Source organism: Sciurus vulgaris (assembly GCF_902686455.1).
Source record: "Sciurus vulgaris genome assembly, chromosome: 9".
Classification (NCBI taxonomy): domain Eukaryota; kingdom Metazoa; phylum Chordata; class Mammalia; order Rodentia; family Sciuridae; genus Sciurus; species Sciurus vulgaris.
The window spans coordinates 137,144,978-137,163,052 of NC_136469.1; the positions used below are offsets into that span (position 1 = coordinate 137,144,978).

The following is an 18,075-nucleotide window of genomic DNA, read 5'->3' on the forward strand; positions in this document are numbered from 1 at the left end:
AGAATATTCAAGGAATATAAAAAAACATGAAGACCAAATTTAAGAATCATTGGAGGTAGATCAAGTCTCCAAAATACTAACTAAAGGCATGTACCATATTTTCAATAAAATATTTCAAAATATTCCAATATCAGGAATGAGATGGAAATTCAAATACAAGAGGCATATAGAACTCTAAATAGACAAAATCAGAATAGATCTTCTCCAAGACACATTACAATAAAAATACATAACATATAGAATAAGAATAGAATTTTAAAAGTTGAAGGAGAAAACAGCAGGTCACATTTACAGGTAAACCAATTTAGATTACAACTGATTTCTCAACCCAGGCTATAAAAGCTAAGAGGAACTTGGATAATTTATATCAATCTCTGATAGAAAATGGTTGCCAACCAAGATTATTATGCTCAGAAAAATTGTTCTTCAGAATTGAAGATGAAATAAAAACCTATGAAAAGTAGAAATGAAAAGAATTCATAACAAAGTCACACTACAAACATACTCAAAAAATATTTCATGAAGAAGAAATAAATAAGAAACATGAAAACAAGCATAGGGATGAATTTCACAAGAAGAACAGTCAATTCAAGAAGAATCAAATCTCAATAACACATCAGAAATAAATCAGAATGGCAGGAAATAAAAATCATTTCTCTATAATAACATTGAATGTAAATGTTCTAAACTCTTCAATCAAAAGATATATATATATTAGTTGATTGGAATTAAAAAAAAAACAATAATATGTTGTCTGCAAGAGACTCACCTCCCAAAGACATCCACAGACTAAAGCTGAAAGGATGGGAAAAGATATACCAAGAAAAGGGTACCCATTAACTAACAGAGATGGCTACTCTTACACTACACAAAGTGAACCTCAAGGGAAAATTAAAGTTCATCACAAGACACAGAGAAGGTCACTTCATACTGATTAAAGGATTCATCCAACAACAAGATATAATGGTGTATCTACATACATAAAATAAAAACTTTTCAATATTTAGATCAAATGGACAACAATATAATAGTATTGGGTGATTTCAGCCAAGTAAAGATTCTTCAGAACTAAAAAACTTCTATTAATCCAATGGACCTAACAGACATCTACAGAACATTTCATCCATCAATCAATGAATTCCCTTTCTTCTCACCAGAACATGGAATATTTTCTAAAATAGGTTATATTTTTGGCCACAAAGCAAATTTTAGCAACTACAAAATAAATAAATAAATAAAATAAAAGGAGAAAGACAGAGAGAGATAGTAGCTTGTATTCTATCAGATGATAATGGAATGAAATAAGAAATCAAGGACAAGATAAAGAACAGAAACCACTCTAACACCTAGAGATTAAATAATACACTCTGAATGATAAATGAATACCAGAAGAAATCAGATAGTCATATAGAATAAAAATAAAACTTGAATCCTACCTTATATCATATGAAAAAAGCCAATTCTAGAAATTTCATGAATAAAAACATTCTTAGAAACAAATGAGAATAGTGACACAATATGTCAAAATCTCTGGGATAGTATGAAGGCAGTTCTAAGAAAAAAGTTATAGTACTGAGTTCTTATATTACAAAAGTAGAAAGATACCAGATGAATGATTTAACATCATACCTAAAAGCTCTAGAAAAAGAAGAACAAGTTAACCAAAATCAGAGGAAGATAGAAAATAATTAAAATCAGAACTGAAATCAATGAAATTGAGGATGAAAAGAAATACAAAGGATCCATGAAACAAAGAGTTGATTTTTTTGAAAGGATAAACAAAATTGATAAATTCTTAGCCAAACTAACCAAGAGAAAAAAAAGAAAAGACCCAAATTAAGAAAATAAGAGGTGATGGGGGGGTTGTGGCTCAGTAGTAGAGCTCTCGCTTAGTATGTGAGGCCCTGGGTTCGATCCTCAGCACCACATGAAAATAAAATAAAGGTATTATGTCCACCTACAGCTAAAATAAAATAATAAAAAAAAGAAAAAAGAAAATAAGAGGTGAAAGTGGAATGTCACCCCAGACACTACTGAAATCCAGTGAATCATTAGAAGAGATTTTGAAAAGTGATACTTAAATAAGCTAGAAAATCTTAAAAATACTCACAAATTCCTATAGACATATGAACTACACAATTGAACCAGGAAACTTAAACAGATTAATATCAAATAGTGAAACTGAAAAGTTATCAAAAGCCTTCCAACAAAGAAAAGCCCATACTGAAGGATTCTCAGCTGGGTTCTACCAAATCTCTAAAGAAGAATTAATACCAATTCTTCTCAAATTGTTCCATGATACAGAAAAGGAGGGAACAATCCCAAATACTATGAAGCCAGTATCACTCTGATACCAAAACCAGACAAAGACACAACAAAGACATAAAACTAATATCCTTGATGAATTGCAAACCACATACCAAAAAAATTGAAAATTAAAAAGATAGCACACAGTGACCAAGTGATTTTATCCCAGGGATGCATGATTGGTTCAACATACAGAAATCAATAAATGTTATTCACCACATAAAGAGATGTAAAGACAAGAATCATATGATTATCTCAATCTTGATACAGAAAAGTAGTGGACTAAGTCCAGCACCCATTCATATTTAAAACACTAGAGAAACTAGGGATAGGAGGACGTCACCTCAACATTGTAAAGGCTATACATGACAAACCCAAGGCCAGCTTTATTCTGAGTGGAGAAAAACTGAAAGCATTTCCTCTAAAAACAGGAACAAGACACAGATGTCTACTTTCACCAATCCAATTAAACACAGTCCTTGAAACTTTAGCCAGACCAATCAGGCAAGAGAAGGAAATTAAAGGGATATAAATAGGAAAAGAAGAGGTCAGTTTATCTTATTTTGCTGATGACATTATCCTATATTTAGAAGACCCCACAAACTCCACCAGAAGCCTTCTAAAGCTGATAAATTTAGTAAAGCATCAAGATCAACACACATTAATCAATTGCTTTCCTATACTCCAATAATGAATCTGCTGAAAAATAAATTAGCAAAACCATTCCATTAAAAATATTGGGAATCAATCTAATGAAGGAGGTGAAGGATCTCTACAATTAAAACTATAGAATACTAAAGAAAATAAATTGAAAAAGACCTTAGAAGATGGAAAGAACTCCCATGTCCTTGAACAGGCAGAATTAATATTGTCAAAAGTGTTGAACTACAAAAAATGTTATACAGATTCAATGCAATTCCCATCAAAAAATCAATAATATTCTTCACAGAACAAGATAAAGCAGTTCTAAAATACACCTGAAAATATAAGAGACTCAGAATAGCTAAAGCAATCCTGAGTAAAAAGAGCAATGCTGGAGGTATCACAATGCTGGACTTCAAATTATACTACAGAGCTATAATAACAAAAAACAGCATGCTATTGCCACCAAAACAGGCATGAAGACCAGTAGAGTAGAAGACACAGAGACAAACCACATAAATATAGTTATCTGATACTAGACAAAGGTGCCAAAAACATTTGTTGGAGAAAAGACAGCTTTTTAAACAAATGGGGCTGCGAAAAGCAGATTTCCATAGGTAGGAGAATGAAACTTGACCCCTATCTCTCACCCAGCACAAAAGTGGTACATATATACAATGGAGCGTTACTCAGTCATAAAGAATAACTTTATGCCATTTGCCGTAAATGGATGGATCCCGAGACTATCATGCTAGGTAATATAAGCCAGTCCCCAAAAGCCAAAAGTAGAATGTTTTCTCTGATACATGGAAGCTAACCCACAATAAGGGATGGGGTGAGGGGAAGAACAGAAGTTCAGTAGTTAGACAAAAGGAAGGGAGGGAAGTAGGGAATAGGAAAAGGAAAGACAATGGATTGAATCTGACAAAACTTTCCTATGTACATACATGAATACACCACAGTGAACCCCACCATCATATACATCCACAAGAATGGAATCCTAACTAGAATAAGATATATTACATGCTTGTATAATTATATCAAAATGAATTCTTTTGTCATGTATAACTAAAGAGACCAATAAATGAATAAATCAGCTTACTACAGTAATGCAGCCATATCAACGTTTATAACAGCACAGTTCACAATAGCCAAGCTACGGAACCATCCTAGGTGCCCTTCAACAGATGAATGGATAAAAAAATATGGTATAATTACACAATGGAGTATTACTCGGCCATATGAAGAATGGAATTTGGCACAGGCAGTTAAGGCATTTGCCTATAAATGGATGGAATTGGAGACAATATGCTAAGTGAAATACTCCAGTCCCCAAAAGTCAAATGTAGAATATCTACTCTGATATGCAGAAGCTAATTCAAAATAAAGGGGTGGAGGATATTAAAAAAAAAAAAAACAAGGAAGAGAGAAAATAGAGGAAATGAGAGTAGGTGAAGCTGATTGAGGAGGAGGAAGGGGCAGGAAAAGGGAAGAAGCGTGGAACCAATGAGTCTGACCTTTCCTGTGTGCATGTATGTGACACAGTGGGTCCCGGCATCGCCGTGTGTCCACTGGATACTAATTTAAAAAATGGATTGAAAAGGGATTGGTGACGTGGAGGGAGGAGAGCTGGGCAGGGGGTCAGGGGGAAGTGCTGGGGACAGAATTGGAGCACCTTGTGTTCCATGATCACGTCAGGAGTTTTACTGGTGGTATAGAAAACTAAAAAGAATTTTGAAAAAAGAAAGAGAAAGAATAAATACTCTCTTATCTTTGAACTATAGGAAACTATAATAAACAGAAAGAGCAGTAGAGTAGAGGGAAAGGAACAAGGGGTGAGGGAGCAGGGGAGGGAAAGGGGAAATGCAGGAGAATGAATTAGAGCAAATTTATTCCATGCTTTTATAATTATGTCAAAATGAATCCTATCATCAGGTATAACTACAAGAATCAACAAAAATAAAATGGAAAAATAAAATTATATTGATAATTGATGTCTCCTTTATTTCTTGCCCCTCCTCCTTACTCTCCTGGTTGTTCTTAAGTGTTTATTCTTTCAAATGAAATTTAGCAACATTCCATCAATTTAAAGAAGTAAGGGAGGTTTTGATTGAAAGTTAAAAGTATTTATTTGTGTGGAAATGACAATTTTATATTTCTGAACAAAACATTCAGTGAAAATTGATGTTTTAGTAGAGACCCCTAGATATGTCAGCTAAGATGCTCCAAGGTTAAATCACTACATGCAAACGTTTAGAAGTTGTATACATGAGCCAGTTTCCTGATTGTTAAGTGCCTCACTCATCTCAAAACTATAAAATGTACATGGACGATTTGTTTTCTTTTTAAATATTTTTAGCTGTAGATGGACATGAAACCTTTATGTATTTATTTTTATGTGGTGCTGAGGATCGAACCCAGTGCCTCACATGTGTGAGGCAAGCACTCCACCACTGAGCTACGATCCCAGTTCAGGAACTTTTTGTAAGTAGAGTGGTATTTGTGGACTGAAATTTCCTTTGGAGGAATTGTAATGTGTACTAAGGAGCATACTTCATCATTTCACAAACTGGAGACAACATCTATGTCCATCAAAGGAAAGTGGGTAAATGAATAGTGATAAATGGGCACAATGGAAAAGCATACAGCAATGTTGCACATACAACATGAAAGACTCATGTACATTCTATTGAGTGAAAGGAGGCAGATACCAAACAATACATACTTGTGTAGTCTATTCATGAGCAGTTCAAAAACACTTAAAACTAATTTATTTTGCTAGAAATCAGAATACTAGTTACCTTGGAGAACTGATGACTGAGAGAGAACATGAGGAAGTCTGCTGGGATTCTGAATTGTTCTGTATTTGTTCTAGGTGGTTTTTAAACACACCCACGCACACCCCTACATACATTCATATGTCTGTCTCTATGTTTACATACAAACATTGGAAAGAATAATTTTAGGAAGGGTGGTTCATTTCTTTTTCCTTAGACATTTTGTACACCAGTAAGTTCTGGGGATTGCATCTATATTTTTCCTATGTTTTTAGTAGAAATACAGAAATGTAAAAGCTGAGAGTACAGACATTACTTTGCCTTACTCAATAATATTTTATCTTTTCCCCCAAATACATATTCATGTGGACTTCTGGGCATAAAATTTGTATCTTCAAGTTATGAAATATTTCAAAAAAAAGTTGAAGGAACCTGAGGAATTACTACTGCATTTGATAAGAAGATAGCAGAGACTTGTACTTTCTAAAATAAATTACTTTCTGATTAACTTATTTTCTTACTATTTTTAGTGATGAATAATAATGTTCAGGTATTTTATCCCATCCATCAGCTGTTTCACTATTTTAAATCTATCTGAACCTGAAGTTTTCTTGTTATTAAATATCTGTGTTGTTCTTCGAATTACTTTCCTGTGACTGTTGTATCAAATTATCATAAAATTGGTAGCTGAAAATAACATACATTCATATATGCTCACAGTTCTGGGAGCCAAAAGTTCTAAGTCATAAGACTGGAAAGCAAGGTGTGGGTAGAGATGCATCCTCTCTGCAAGCTGAATGGGAGAATTTAATCTTTGCCTCTCCCAGCTCCTACTAGATGCCAGGTTTCCTTGGCTTCTGGCTGCATCCCTGCAGTCTCTCTTTCTGTGATTATACGGCCTCCTTCTTTTCTGTCTGGGCCAACTCTCCTTTTACTTTTCTAAGGATGCATATGATTGCATTAAGGGCCTATCCAGGTAGTCTAAGATAATCTCCTCTCAAGATCCTTCACCTGATCACATCAGAAAGATGCTTCTTCCATATAAGTCAACATTTACAGTTTCCAAGAATTGGGGCCTGACATCTTGTCTAGCCATTATCCTGCCACCAGACTGTACTTCCCGTAGAGCAGAGTTCTTACTCGTTTTGTTTTCCTTCCTGTCCTCAGTGGCTAGAAGAGTTGTGAAGAAGAATGCCCCATACAGTAGGTATTCGCTAAATATTTGTTGAACTAAGTATTAGGTATTAATTATCACCCCTCTCCCCCACTGTCCCTGGCCCTTTGAACAACTTCCTTTAGAATGAGAATTTTTTGTTTTACTTTAGAGGACATACTTATTGCCATTGGCTAAAATTTATGGTGCGAAAAAAATTTAAAAAATGTTTAAAAAATTATTAGTTGCATATTAATTGTACAAAAATTGGGTTCCTTTATGACACTTTCACATGTGCATATAATGTACTCTGATGGTATCTTTAGTTCCCTGTCTTCCCTACCCACTGAGAAACTTGAGTATTCTAATAACCATCGCATAGTCCAGGTTGTTTCTGAAAGAATGAACTGCTTAAGTGTGGATGTACTCTAATAAAATTTGGGTGATCTTCTGTTCGGAAATTGTCCGGGGCAGTTCTCCCTTTATTTGGACCAGGCCCCCTATACTCTTAAGAAATCTGTGAATGCCAAAGACTTTATGTTGTGGTGGGTTATACGTATCATCAATGCGTTGAAATTAAAACTGAGAAATGTTTGAAAACTGTAGCAAAGGGGCTGGGGATACAGCTCAGTTCGTTGAGTGCTTGCCTAGCACACGCAGGACCCTGGGTGCAATCCCCAGCACCACCAAAACAAAACAAGACACACACACACACAAACTGTAGCAAGTACCAGCTCCCTTCGCTGCTAGAGTGAAGATGTCATACACAACAGGCATCCTCCGGGAAACTCCATATTTGTGAGAAATGAAGGTGGAAAAAAGGAAAATTATCATGGAAAATCGGAATCCCGGCGGGGCCGGACTTTTCGGTGTCCTAGGTGAAGAGCGTTCGCCAGGAGGTTGGCCCCAGGGTACAGGTGGTGAATGAACCTTCCGACTCCGGTAGTTAAGGGGAGGAAACCAAGGGCTTGAAGGGCCGAAACAAGTAGCAGACCGAAGGAGAGCCCCACTGATTTCACTGCGGCTCCTGCTGCTAATCGCCTGGAAGGCGGCGGTAGCAAGCCCCCACGGCCGCGGCTCTTTCTGCGCGGGACCTCGGACTCCAAGTCAGTTGCAGAGAACGCTCCCCTCCGACTCCTTGGGGTAACGCGCGTGGGTGCCCAGAGACAGGCCACGCCCCATCGCCTCTCCGACTCTTGGGTTCCATGGCAACCAGACATCAGCATCCTCCACCCCGTTGGGTTAAACCATTAGCTTTAGGGGTGGCCTCAGGCGGGGACAGACAGAGCGGAATTTGTTAGGATGACTGAAAGCTCCTATGCCCACATTTTCTATATTTAACCTGAAAGACACATTTACCTTACTCTTTCAGCAAACTGCCTCTGCCAGTGCAGCGCTGAGTCGCGTCAGTCCCTCTAGGACACCCCCACGCATTCTGGTGGTCCAGCCTGCCGGGAGGCTCGCGGCGGGCCGGGGTTGGCGCAGGGGCGGGGCACGCGCCGCACGTCATGCGCAGGGGCGGGGGCTGCGCGCAGGGGGCGGGGAGGCTGGCAAGATGGCGCCCGGAGAGTGAGTCTCCCTGGATTCCTCCAGCGCCTGTGGAGACTCCGGGGCGGGGGGTCGGCGCTTCATCACCTCCCTTTCTCCTCTCCCCCGCCCCCGGAGGCCTCCTGCTTCCCTTCCTCCCTCCACCGCGGGGGGCGGGCCAGGTTCGCCGGACACCATGTCGGACTCCGAGGAGGAGAGCCAGGACCGGCAACTGAAAATCGTCGTGCTGGGGGACGGCACCTCCGGGAAGGTCAGTCCTCGAGCGGGCGCGCCGTCCCAGGCCTGCAGGAGCCCCGGCGCGGCCCCGGCGCCCCCGCCAGCGCCGCGCCGGCGTCGCCTCGTCGGCCCGCGCCCCGCGGCCCTAGGCCCGGTCCTCCTGGCGGTGCCTGCGGCCGAACTCGGAGCGGGCGCTCGGAGGCGGAGAGCTGTCCAGCACCCCCTTAGAAACGGAAAACCGGTTCCCGCGGGATCGCGAACTCCTTCAAGACTCGGGCCAGCGCCCTTCGCTGGGGAGCTTTCGGCTGCTCGCCTCCCAGGAGGTCGAGCGTCTGCCAGGGCGTCCCGCGCCTCGGCGTGCAGAGCAGGTCTCGCCTGGCGTCCCCGGCCCTTCCCGGTCCCGATGCCCGCGCTGCACAGGGAGCCCCCAGAGCTCCGCTCAGGACCCAGGCGCCCTGCCAGACGATCCGGGCCGGCTGTTTCCCGGCGGGTCACTGGAGGGCACGTTGCAAACCTATTTGGGCTTCTTCTGTAAGGTGGGATCGATAGGGGTCGCCGCGAGGGGTGAAATGTGAAAATACACGTTCAATGCGAAAATACACACGAAGCTCCCAGAACACGTGTGCACTCAATAAACGTTAGCTCCTACGCCAGTGTCGTACCTGTCCTGCTCCCAGCGCGGCACCTGTCAGCACAAGCATTCGCTCAACGAGCCTTTTCTGAGTTCCTGTTGTGGGCAAGATGCTGAGGGTAGAACTGCCCGCATGACAGAGGCCCCTGCCTTAAAAGCCAACCTTCGCTGACCAATGACCATTGGCCGAAAGAATGAATGAGTGCGTGCCTGAGAACATACCCGGCAGTCAGTGCCCTGAGCAGGGGTTCTTGACCTCAGGTAGCGAACTCCTGCAGTGCTATAAACTGCCAGGTATTTGCTCTAGGGAGAGGGTCGCAAGGATCTCAGAGGATCTGAGACCCACCCTGCAAATAAATGGAAGAGCCTCTGCCCGGGGTATCTTCACACCTGTCGCTTCTGTCGAGGGCACCAGCACGCTTTCTGGGAATATTGCTAAAGTTTGTTTCCTGCCCGCCTCCTTTCCCCAGGCAGCCTTCAGGAACGCCGGCCTTTATTGCTGCCAGTTTCCCCTTTTCGGTGTCACATTTCCATGTTGCTGGTGTAGTTTGGACCCTGGTTTCTGCAGTGACCTTTTCTCTGCGCATCCTTGGCAGTTGGTTCTGCACAACTCCTGCTGCTTTTGGTTCTGAAATTCGAGGTTTAGGGCCGCTGGTAAAGATGCCATAGTACGCAAAATTTAGAGTACTCCTATCATTTCTTGTATTTCTAGGCTGCATTAGTGAGTTTTATTCTGAGGAAAATACTTTGATATCCTGTAATTACCTTTAAATATGATGGGAAAGAAAAGAACTTGGGGTCACTTTTCTTTATGAAGTATATGAGTTTTTGGACACTTTAAAAGGATTTTGAATAAGTGAATTGTTATAAATAAATCAGCATTGTTTCTAACACTTATTCAATAAAAATTTTAGGTTTTTATGGTTTTATCATTTAGATTTTATTCTGAAGGCCACATAATTTTTTTGTTTCCTAGATTTTATGGTTTCAATTAATAACAGCTTATTTTCCATTTAAAATTAAGACTGTCGGTAATACTAGTACAGTTGTAAAATCATTCTCAAATCACCTATTATCCCATATGCTGTCATATTTCTTTAAGTTTTTGTTCATTTTTTTTTCTGGCTTTTATCTACTGTATATCTGTTAATCAGTTGAAATTCATAATTTCAAATCCATGTTTTCCAAAATTTAGACTTTTATACATATTTTTACTTAGTTGCTAATTTAGTGTGAATAATTATATTTTTTCATCTCTGTTTTAAGTTCTGTCTTCTGTAGGACAAAACAGTTTTTTTTTCACCTGTGAATCAGGACTTATTATTCTGCTTCAAAGAATAACAGTGATATTTTTTTATGGTGCTCTGACTTAGTCTTTATCCTCTTGACTAAACAATGCATTTAAAAAGGAACAGATTTTTCTCCTGCCACTAATTTTCAGAAATGGGCATTTGAAACCTAAGGTTCTTTTTTATTCTTATGTCAAACATTTCTTTTTACATACCCTACTCAGTCTCAAATTATTGGCAGCTACTAACATTCCAGTCTCCTTTTACTGTCTTTTTCTTTTATGAACTCAGCTTCTCTTCTTCTTTGTATCCTGATTTAACTCGTCATCATTTTTCTAGCATTAGTTTTTCCTGTTCCTTTTAACTCCAGGCATTTTTGATATGCACAGACAGAAGCAATAAAGAATACTATTGACAACCACTAACGGGTTTCTTCAAGAGAAATTTAGCTCCGCCCTCCAGTGACACGTGTTTCTATTTATTTTCAGTTCTGATTTATACTTAAGATTTATTAAACATTTCTTAAGATATTTTTGAGGAAAAATAGTCTTTTTTGCTGTTTTATCAGTGTTAGTCAATATAATTTGCTTAAAAAATGTTACTGTTAATTTTCCAAACAAAAAAATACAAAGAATCAGATAAAAATGTTTCAGATATGGTAGCTGGTGGTGGTTCACTTTATAATTTTTAGGAAGGGTATCCATATAGTAATATGTGAGACATTTTAAGTGTGAAAGATGGGATAATGTCTAGACAATTGAAGAAGCAGCCTCTCCCCTATAGATTTTGTTAATTCTCTGAATAATTTGTAGAGCAAGATGTCAGGAGATGAACTTATTTTAATACTGTGTGTGTTTCCTATGACCTACTCTTTTGACAGTTTATGCTTTCTTCCCATTGAAATTCCACCAATTTTGAGACTTTATTTTTGCCTCAAATATTTGAGGACAGAGCTTTAAAAATCTTGGAAGTCCTGTTTCCAAGAAAAGAACTTTACTCAGAATTTTTCTGAATATTAACATAAAAATATTAAACATTGAGAATCTTAAAAGAAAGGGAAAAATTACTTCAAATGATAATATGCTGTTACATGTACCTTGAATTTCTTCTTGACCTGTATATTTTCAACCATTCATGTATTAAACATTTGAAATACTTATAGTTGTGGAAGTGGTGATACTTATTTTTCTTCAGCACTTTGAGCCTCTTTACAGGTGACTTTTTTGCTCCAAGTTCGACAAGTTCAATGACACAATTAGGCAAAGAGATAACCAAAAAGGCTTTAGAAAGAATGCTTACCTCTTTTAATCTGATCTTTCAGTTTTGAAATTGTTATGTGCTTCAAGGATGTAACAAATGTAGTGAGTGTATTTCTAAATGTCTAGTAGAACATGTTTCTTATGATAGTGCTCAATAATTACTTGATCAAATATCTTAGCAATTTATTACAAATTCTGAATAAATATTTTTAAAAGTTGGGGTTAGGGTGAACAAATTGCTATTTGTGAAAAATATGTTTTTGGTGAAAAAGGAAGTTTAAGTCATGTTAAAAGAAATTGAAATTTGGCCAAGTTTTCTTTTGCACTGCTGTTCTTACATCATAATTAACTATAATAAGCTATCTTGGGAATTTTATCTTAGTTTTCGTTATTTTAAGAGTTGACATCTAATTTTAACTTTTAAGATAAAAAGGGTTATTTTCCCCTAACTTTGGCACTCTGTCTTGAGAAGTATAAAAACTTTGCGAGGCTGCCTTTTTGTCCTTTTTGGAGGTTTTCAAATAAGAATAGTGCAATTAAAGTGTTTAAGGTATCCAACTTATTGAGTTATTTAAGTTATTACCAGAATTTTCATTTGCTTTGATTAGAAGTACATTAAAAAAAAAAAAGCTCTAGGGTTTTTGAATGAAACTCTTTTATTGAAAAAGTAGATAATTATCTGTTCTTGTTATAATATCTTATGACTTTTAAGCATTATGATCCTTGAATAGGAAATACTTATATTGCCTGCTTTATATCAATCTTAATAATGCTAGCTTCTTTATTTAAAAGATACATATTATCAGGGTCATTCTACTTACTTATTTTTGTTTAGTATCTTTAACATAGAAGAAAATTAATTATTAAGATGCATTTCTTAGAGGAAAAATGAGAAGAAAATCTATAATCTGCTTTCCCCTCCTTAGTAGTGCTTCTTATTTAGCTGAGAGCACAGTTACCCTCAAAATATTTAACCTTAGAAGTGAAACTCAGGGTTCTCTGAAAAAAATTTTTTTGAGCTGATAGGTCAGATTCAGATTACTAGTCATGTTGCTTTAGTTTGCTGTTAATAATTCTCAAATTGTAATTTCCCTTGCTTGACAGCCAGGGGATTTGAAGGGATCTAACTGATTAGTCTTTTGTCCCCACTGCTGGCTGCTAGTAAGTAAAGTTTACCTGGCAGTATTAGGTCCCTCCTCTCTCTTGTAAGTGATTAGAGCTACTTAAAGTTGTCTGGGATCAGTTGGAGTATAAATGTTAAAAGAATACTTAAGATTTAGTAGTGGTCTTATGTTTCCATAAATTAATTTTGGTATTTTATGCATTAATTTTTTTTAGACCTCCTTAGCTACGTGTTTTGCTCAAGAAACTTTTGGGAAACAGTACAAGCAAACTATAGGACTGGATTTCTTTTTGAGAAGGATAACATTGCCAGGTAAGAGACTAAAAAGTCTTAACATAAAAGATTGTACAAATCTTAAAATAACAGACATAAGGAAAAAATGTGTAAGATAAATTTTGGTGCTGCTTCTGCAAGGAAATATGTGCAATCAGTAAATCTATATTGTAGGAAGTTTAACTTTCATCAGCATCTCCATGAAGGCATATTGCCCATGTGGGTGAGAAAGAGGTTATATGCTTCTACACCCCCTCACTATTTCTGGCCACTATACATTTTTTGAGGATAAACCATAGTGGCTTATAAAATTCTAAAGTGTGTTAATAAATTAAATTCTATAAATTTGTTAACAGATATTGTATTAACTAAATGTAAAAAGATTGGGAAGGATTATTTTTTAAAATATTTTTTTGATTAGCTTCTACTTTAGTTTTTTTGTTTGAAAGTTGGAACAGAAGTATAATGTAGCTATGGAACTTCTGTGCTCTAATATGTGAATGCTGTTTTATGCAAGGCAGCATGAAATTGCTGGCATTTAATAGACCACTAAAATTTAGGGTCCCTAGGCACTCATAAAAATACAGTTTGAGCATTCAAGATGTTTCAGTTCACCATGCAAAGAAACTATTTAGATGCCAGTTGCAGCACATTTTGTGGGAAATACAGGGAAATCATAACACAAAAAGAGTGGTTTATGTTTTAAGTTAGTTTCTGAACAATTGGGGCTTTAAAATGCTCTGTCCATTCAATTTCAATGGTCAAATTATATGTTTAAAGTATTTTATTAAAAGCAGTTTATCTTCATTGACTTTATAAACCATCCACCCTCTCCTCTGTAAGGAAACACATTTGAATAAAATGGTATAATGTTAAATACATATACTAGAATGTGAGTGATACAGGAGGACAGGATTTAATAAATTCCAGTGTTATTGAAATCTGTTAACTTATCAAAACACCCCATCTATCAGATTACTCCCCATAAAAGTTATAGAGCAGTTAAGGAAAGCTCTTGATAATTTGAGATATTCTTCAAATCTCATTATTAATATATTCTATTTTGTGATTGTTTTTAGTTCTCATTGAAAAATAGAAGATACAACATGAGGAAAAATAATTCTAGTTTTTCCATTAATAAGTTATTGTTTGAATACATTCTTTAATGTATTCAAAGCTGAAAATATTCTTATTTGTATCATTCTGATTCATACAGATAGATTGAAGCTCCATTCAAGACACTTACAGCAGTCACAAGTCATATAACAAACATGTCAAAAAATTTAGATTCACAAGTTTTTCTCAGGGATGCCAGTTGTACATGGAGAACCTCAATAGTTATCAGCTATTTTGTTTTGATGCTAATTAGCAAAAGCACTAACTTTTTTCTTGTTAATTTTAATTTCTTTTTTTTAGTTGAAAGACTTAAATGAAGGAGCAAGTACCTAGTTAAATAGTATAAACATAAGACTGGTTTAGACATTTTATGTGACTTTTGTGATGATTTTTGACCACTGCATAGTACTACCAATGTAAAAATTCTGATTACTTTGTAAAAAGTTTTGATATTCTTAAATTCAATTTTAAAGTATAATATTTTAGGCTTAGAAAGTATTTAGGTTAAAAAGTGATGTTAGGAAACATTTTTTTAAGAAAATTTTTTTTGTTATAACACATTCAACCTAGGGCTTTGTACATGTTAGGTAAGTACTCTACCACTGAGCTACATCCACAGCTTGGAAACATGTACTCTTAATGAATGTATATCTTAATTTTCCTGATGAAATTTTTATTTTGATATATAGTGTTTCAAAAAATTTTCTACATTTTAAAAAGATAAGTTTTTTTTTTTTTAACATTTAATGAACTCAAAGATGGTTTTAGTGCATCTTGATCTTAGGTAATTAATATATATATTAAGAAGTATAAATAAATTACAAGGTTCATAGTTCATCCTTTATGTGCTTTCACCCTAATTTTAATTCATTATAAGTGTCCAGCGTAGAATGATTATTATTTGTATCATTTGCTAAATTAAACATTACAGGCTGAATTGTTGAATTTATGGTAAAGCAGCATAGTATGTGAATCTAATATTTGTTACTATTTTAGTAAAGTCTTCTGAACAGTCAGATTGTTAGGGATGTAAACCTCATGTCCATCTATTCACATTCTCTTCATGCAGGTTTTCAAGGTCATTACTTTGCAAATACTCATCCATTTTAGTATAGTTCATGATCCGGTATGCTGTATAGTCTGGATGCAACCACTGTGCAGATTTTACTGCTTAAAATAGTGTATCTGTTAGTCAGAGATTCTGCTGATAGAGCTTCTTAAGAGCCTTAGTCAAAATACTTTCAGGAAGCTTGTGGGTACAGTCCAGTAAACAGCGTTCTACTGTGAAAGGGATTTCTAAGTCTTAGTACAAGAAGTGGGCAGTCTTGTGTTTTTAGTTTCATCTTGACTGTGCAGCACTTTAAGTAAGGTTAACCAAGGCACCAAGTATACTTTTACAAGGACTCTGTTGAGTCCTCTTGGTGACTTTGATTCATACCAAAAGCATCTTACCCGTATTTTGTTACCTCATCTATTTTGTTTTTTCCTAGTTACATGTCATTTCTTACAGAGGAGCAGGGACTTTATTGCATTTTGCATTTGAGATTAGATTGCTGACAATTTCTATAATGTTCTTATTACACATTTGTGTTAGATAGAGACTTGATTGAAAAAATTATAGTATTACTTGAATACTCTTATGCAGTTTTATAGGTATGTCATCTTGAAAACATAATGGGAAACTTCATATGTTTATGCTTTCAAATCTAAGCTAAAATTGATTTTAATCACATATTTTCATGACTTTTTTCCTCAAATTGTAAATCCCTAATTTTAGTTCTAAGTGTTAATAAGCCCCAAATTCTAAGGTAGAAGTTAAAAATGAATATTTCTAAGTATATGAAATACCTATGAAGTTAATGCCTTTTGTCAAAGCTACAATGATAGTAATTTTTTTTCACTAATATTCTAGCAAAATATGCATTGCTGATTATTCTGGTGGATTATCAATAATGCATAGTTATTTTTACTACTGAGTCAGTAGAATCTATATCTTAACAAAATAAAAACTACAAGCAAACAACAGTGTTCAAAAAGATACAGATTTTAAAAAGTATCTTCATTGTATGAATATAAATCTCCGAGATGGGAGATAGGTAGATGATTTAGGGTTTTAAAGATGATTGTAGACAGCATTTGGAAACATGTAATGAAGAGCATGTTCTTAAAGTTGAAGTATTCACAACACCTAATTCAGGGAGGATCTGAATACTAGAATATAAAGAAAGAAAAGGAAAGGCAAAAAGCTTCATATTATCTTGATGCGAGATTAAATAATAGGGAATATTGACCTTGAATAAATTGGATTAAATACCTTTTAGCAATTAATAAGCATTGCCTATAGTTTTACTCTTTAAGTTACAACTATAAGAGTTAAGCACTGTCTTCTGATACAAACAAATGACTGTAAAGGGTTTTTCAAGTAAAATGAATGGATTACTGTCTGTTTATTTAGAGGCTTCTGAAACATATACCCTTCTAGCTAGCTTTCTCACCTACTAAATTTGAGACAGTGTTCTATAATGCTATTATTTTGCTTTGACGCTCTCACAATTTAGATTTTTAAGAAATTGGGTTTGTACAGGTTGTTGGACAGGTCTTTGTGACATTTTGGTTTTCACATTCATAGGGCTTTAATAACATTTCACTCATTACTTTGTGAGCATTGAAGCGTGTTTCTGCAGGAATGGTGGTGGGTGATAAACTTCAGTAGCTCTCATTAACGCTAATGGAAGTTCCTCCTGGAAATCCTCTGCACAGTGGCAGATGGAGCAGGCCTACATCCAAACAATGGAAAGATTGTAATACAAACCCACCAAAACTTAGAAGTAAGGGTAAAATTTTGCTGGTTAATCTGGTATCTTACTTTCTTTTCAGTTTCGTAGGTAAACAGTGTGACTAACGTGCTCTTAGTTTAGTGTTTGACATCGATCTAAAAATTCTTGTCTTTATAATTCTTTTTGTTTTGAAAGTGAGGTCATTTTCTCAGTTTTTATTTGAATTTTCCTGATTCACAATTCATTCAGAAGATGCCAGTTGAGACTTCGAAGAAAGCAACATAGTGCTATGAGCTGGAATATTTTGAAGTGTTAAACTAAATGCATATTGAACATGGTCATATACTTTTGTAGTTCAATCATCAGTTGCACTGATAAGAGGAAATAGCTTATTGTACACATTTTGCTTCACCCAAATATTTTGCAAACTATACAATGAATTTTAAAGATTACCTTTTAATTAGTGTTTTAGGATGCTTTTATGATGCTTGCATGGGGGAAGAAAATGAATTACAGTGTATTATCAAGACTTTAAAGCACATATCATTTGTTTCAGTGGACACACTTTGAATAAGTATGAATGCATCTTAATACTTAGAAATATACTGGGTCTGTGTATCTTATGTCAGTTCTGAACAGCAGGACCATCAAATGTATTCATATCTTAGAGGTTAAATGTGAGAACATAATTTTTTATTGTTTACCATTAGTAGATAGCAGACATTCAAACTAAAAGATTCGTTTGAGTTGAAATTAAGATGCATTTTCATAGTATTTTTTTAAATTTTAGAATCAAAACAATTTAGAACTGAGAGCAAAATTCATGTGGGTTTGGATGGGTTAATATATCAAGCTTCAATTTTTATTTTTAACGTATGTTTCTTACTCTGTGCACATGTCCTTTATTCTGTTGTTTGAGAATATTTCTTTTTTTTTAAGGTTGAGAATCTTTTTTTTAAGGCTT

The 18,075-nt window shown here is 36.2% G+C and overlaps 1 protein-coding gene across 2 annotated transcripts in view; it reads left to right on the forward strand.

Moving 5' to 3' along the window:
• Nucleotides 1-8,397: 8,397 nt before the first annotated feature.
• Nucleotides 8,398-18,075, forward strand: part of RAB28 (RAB28, member RAS oncogene family) — an 80,323-nt gene continuing 70,645 nt past the window's right edge. For both annotated transcript variants that reach the window (XM_079153622.1, XM_079153621.1), the window contains exons 1-2: nucleotides 8,398-8,677; nucleotides 13,161-13,257. In XM_079153622.1, the coding sequence (XP_079009748.1) occupies nucleotides 8,603-8,677; nucleotides 13,161-13,257 (172 nt within the window). In that variant the 5' untranslated portion in view covers nucleotides 8,398-8,602. The remainder of the gene's footprint in view (nucleotides 8,678-13,160; nucleotides 13,258-18,075) is intronic.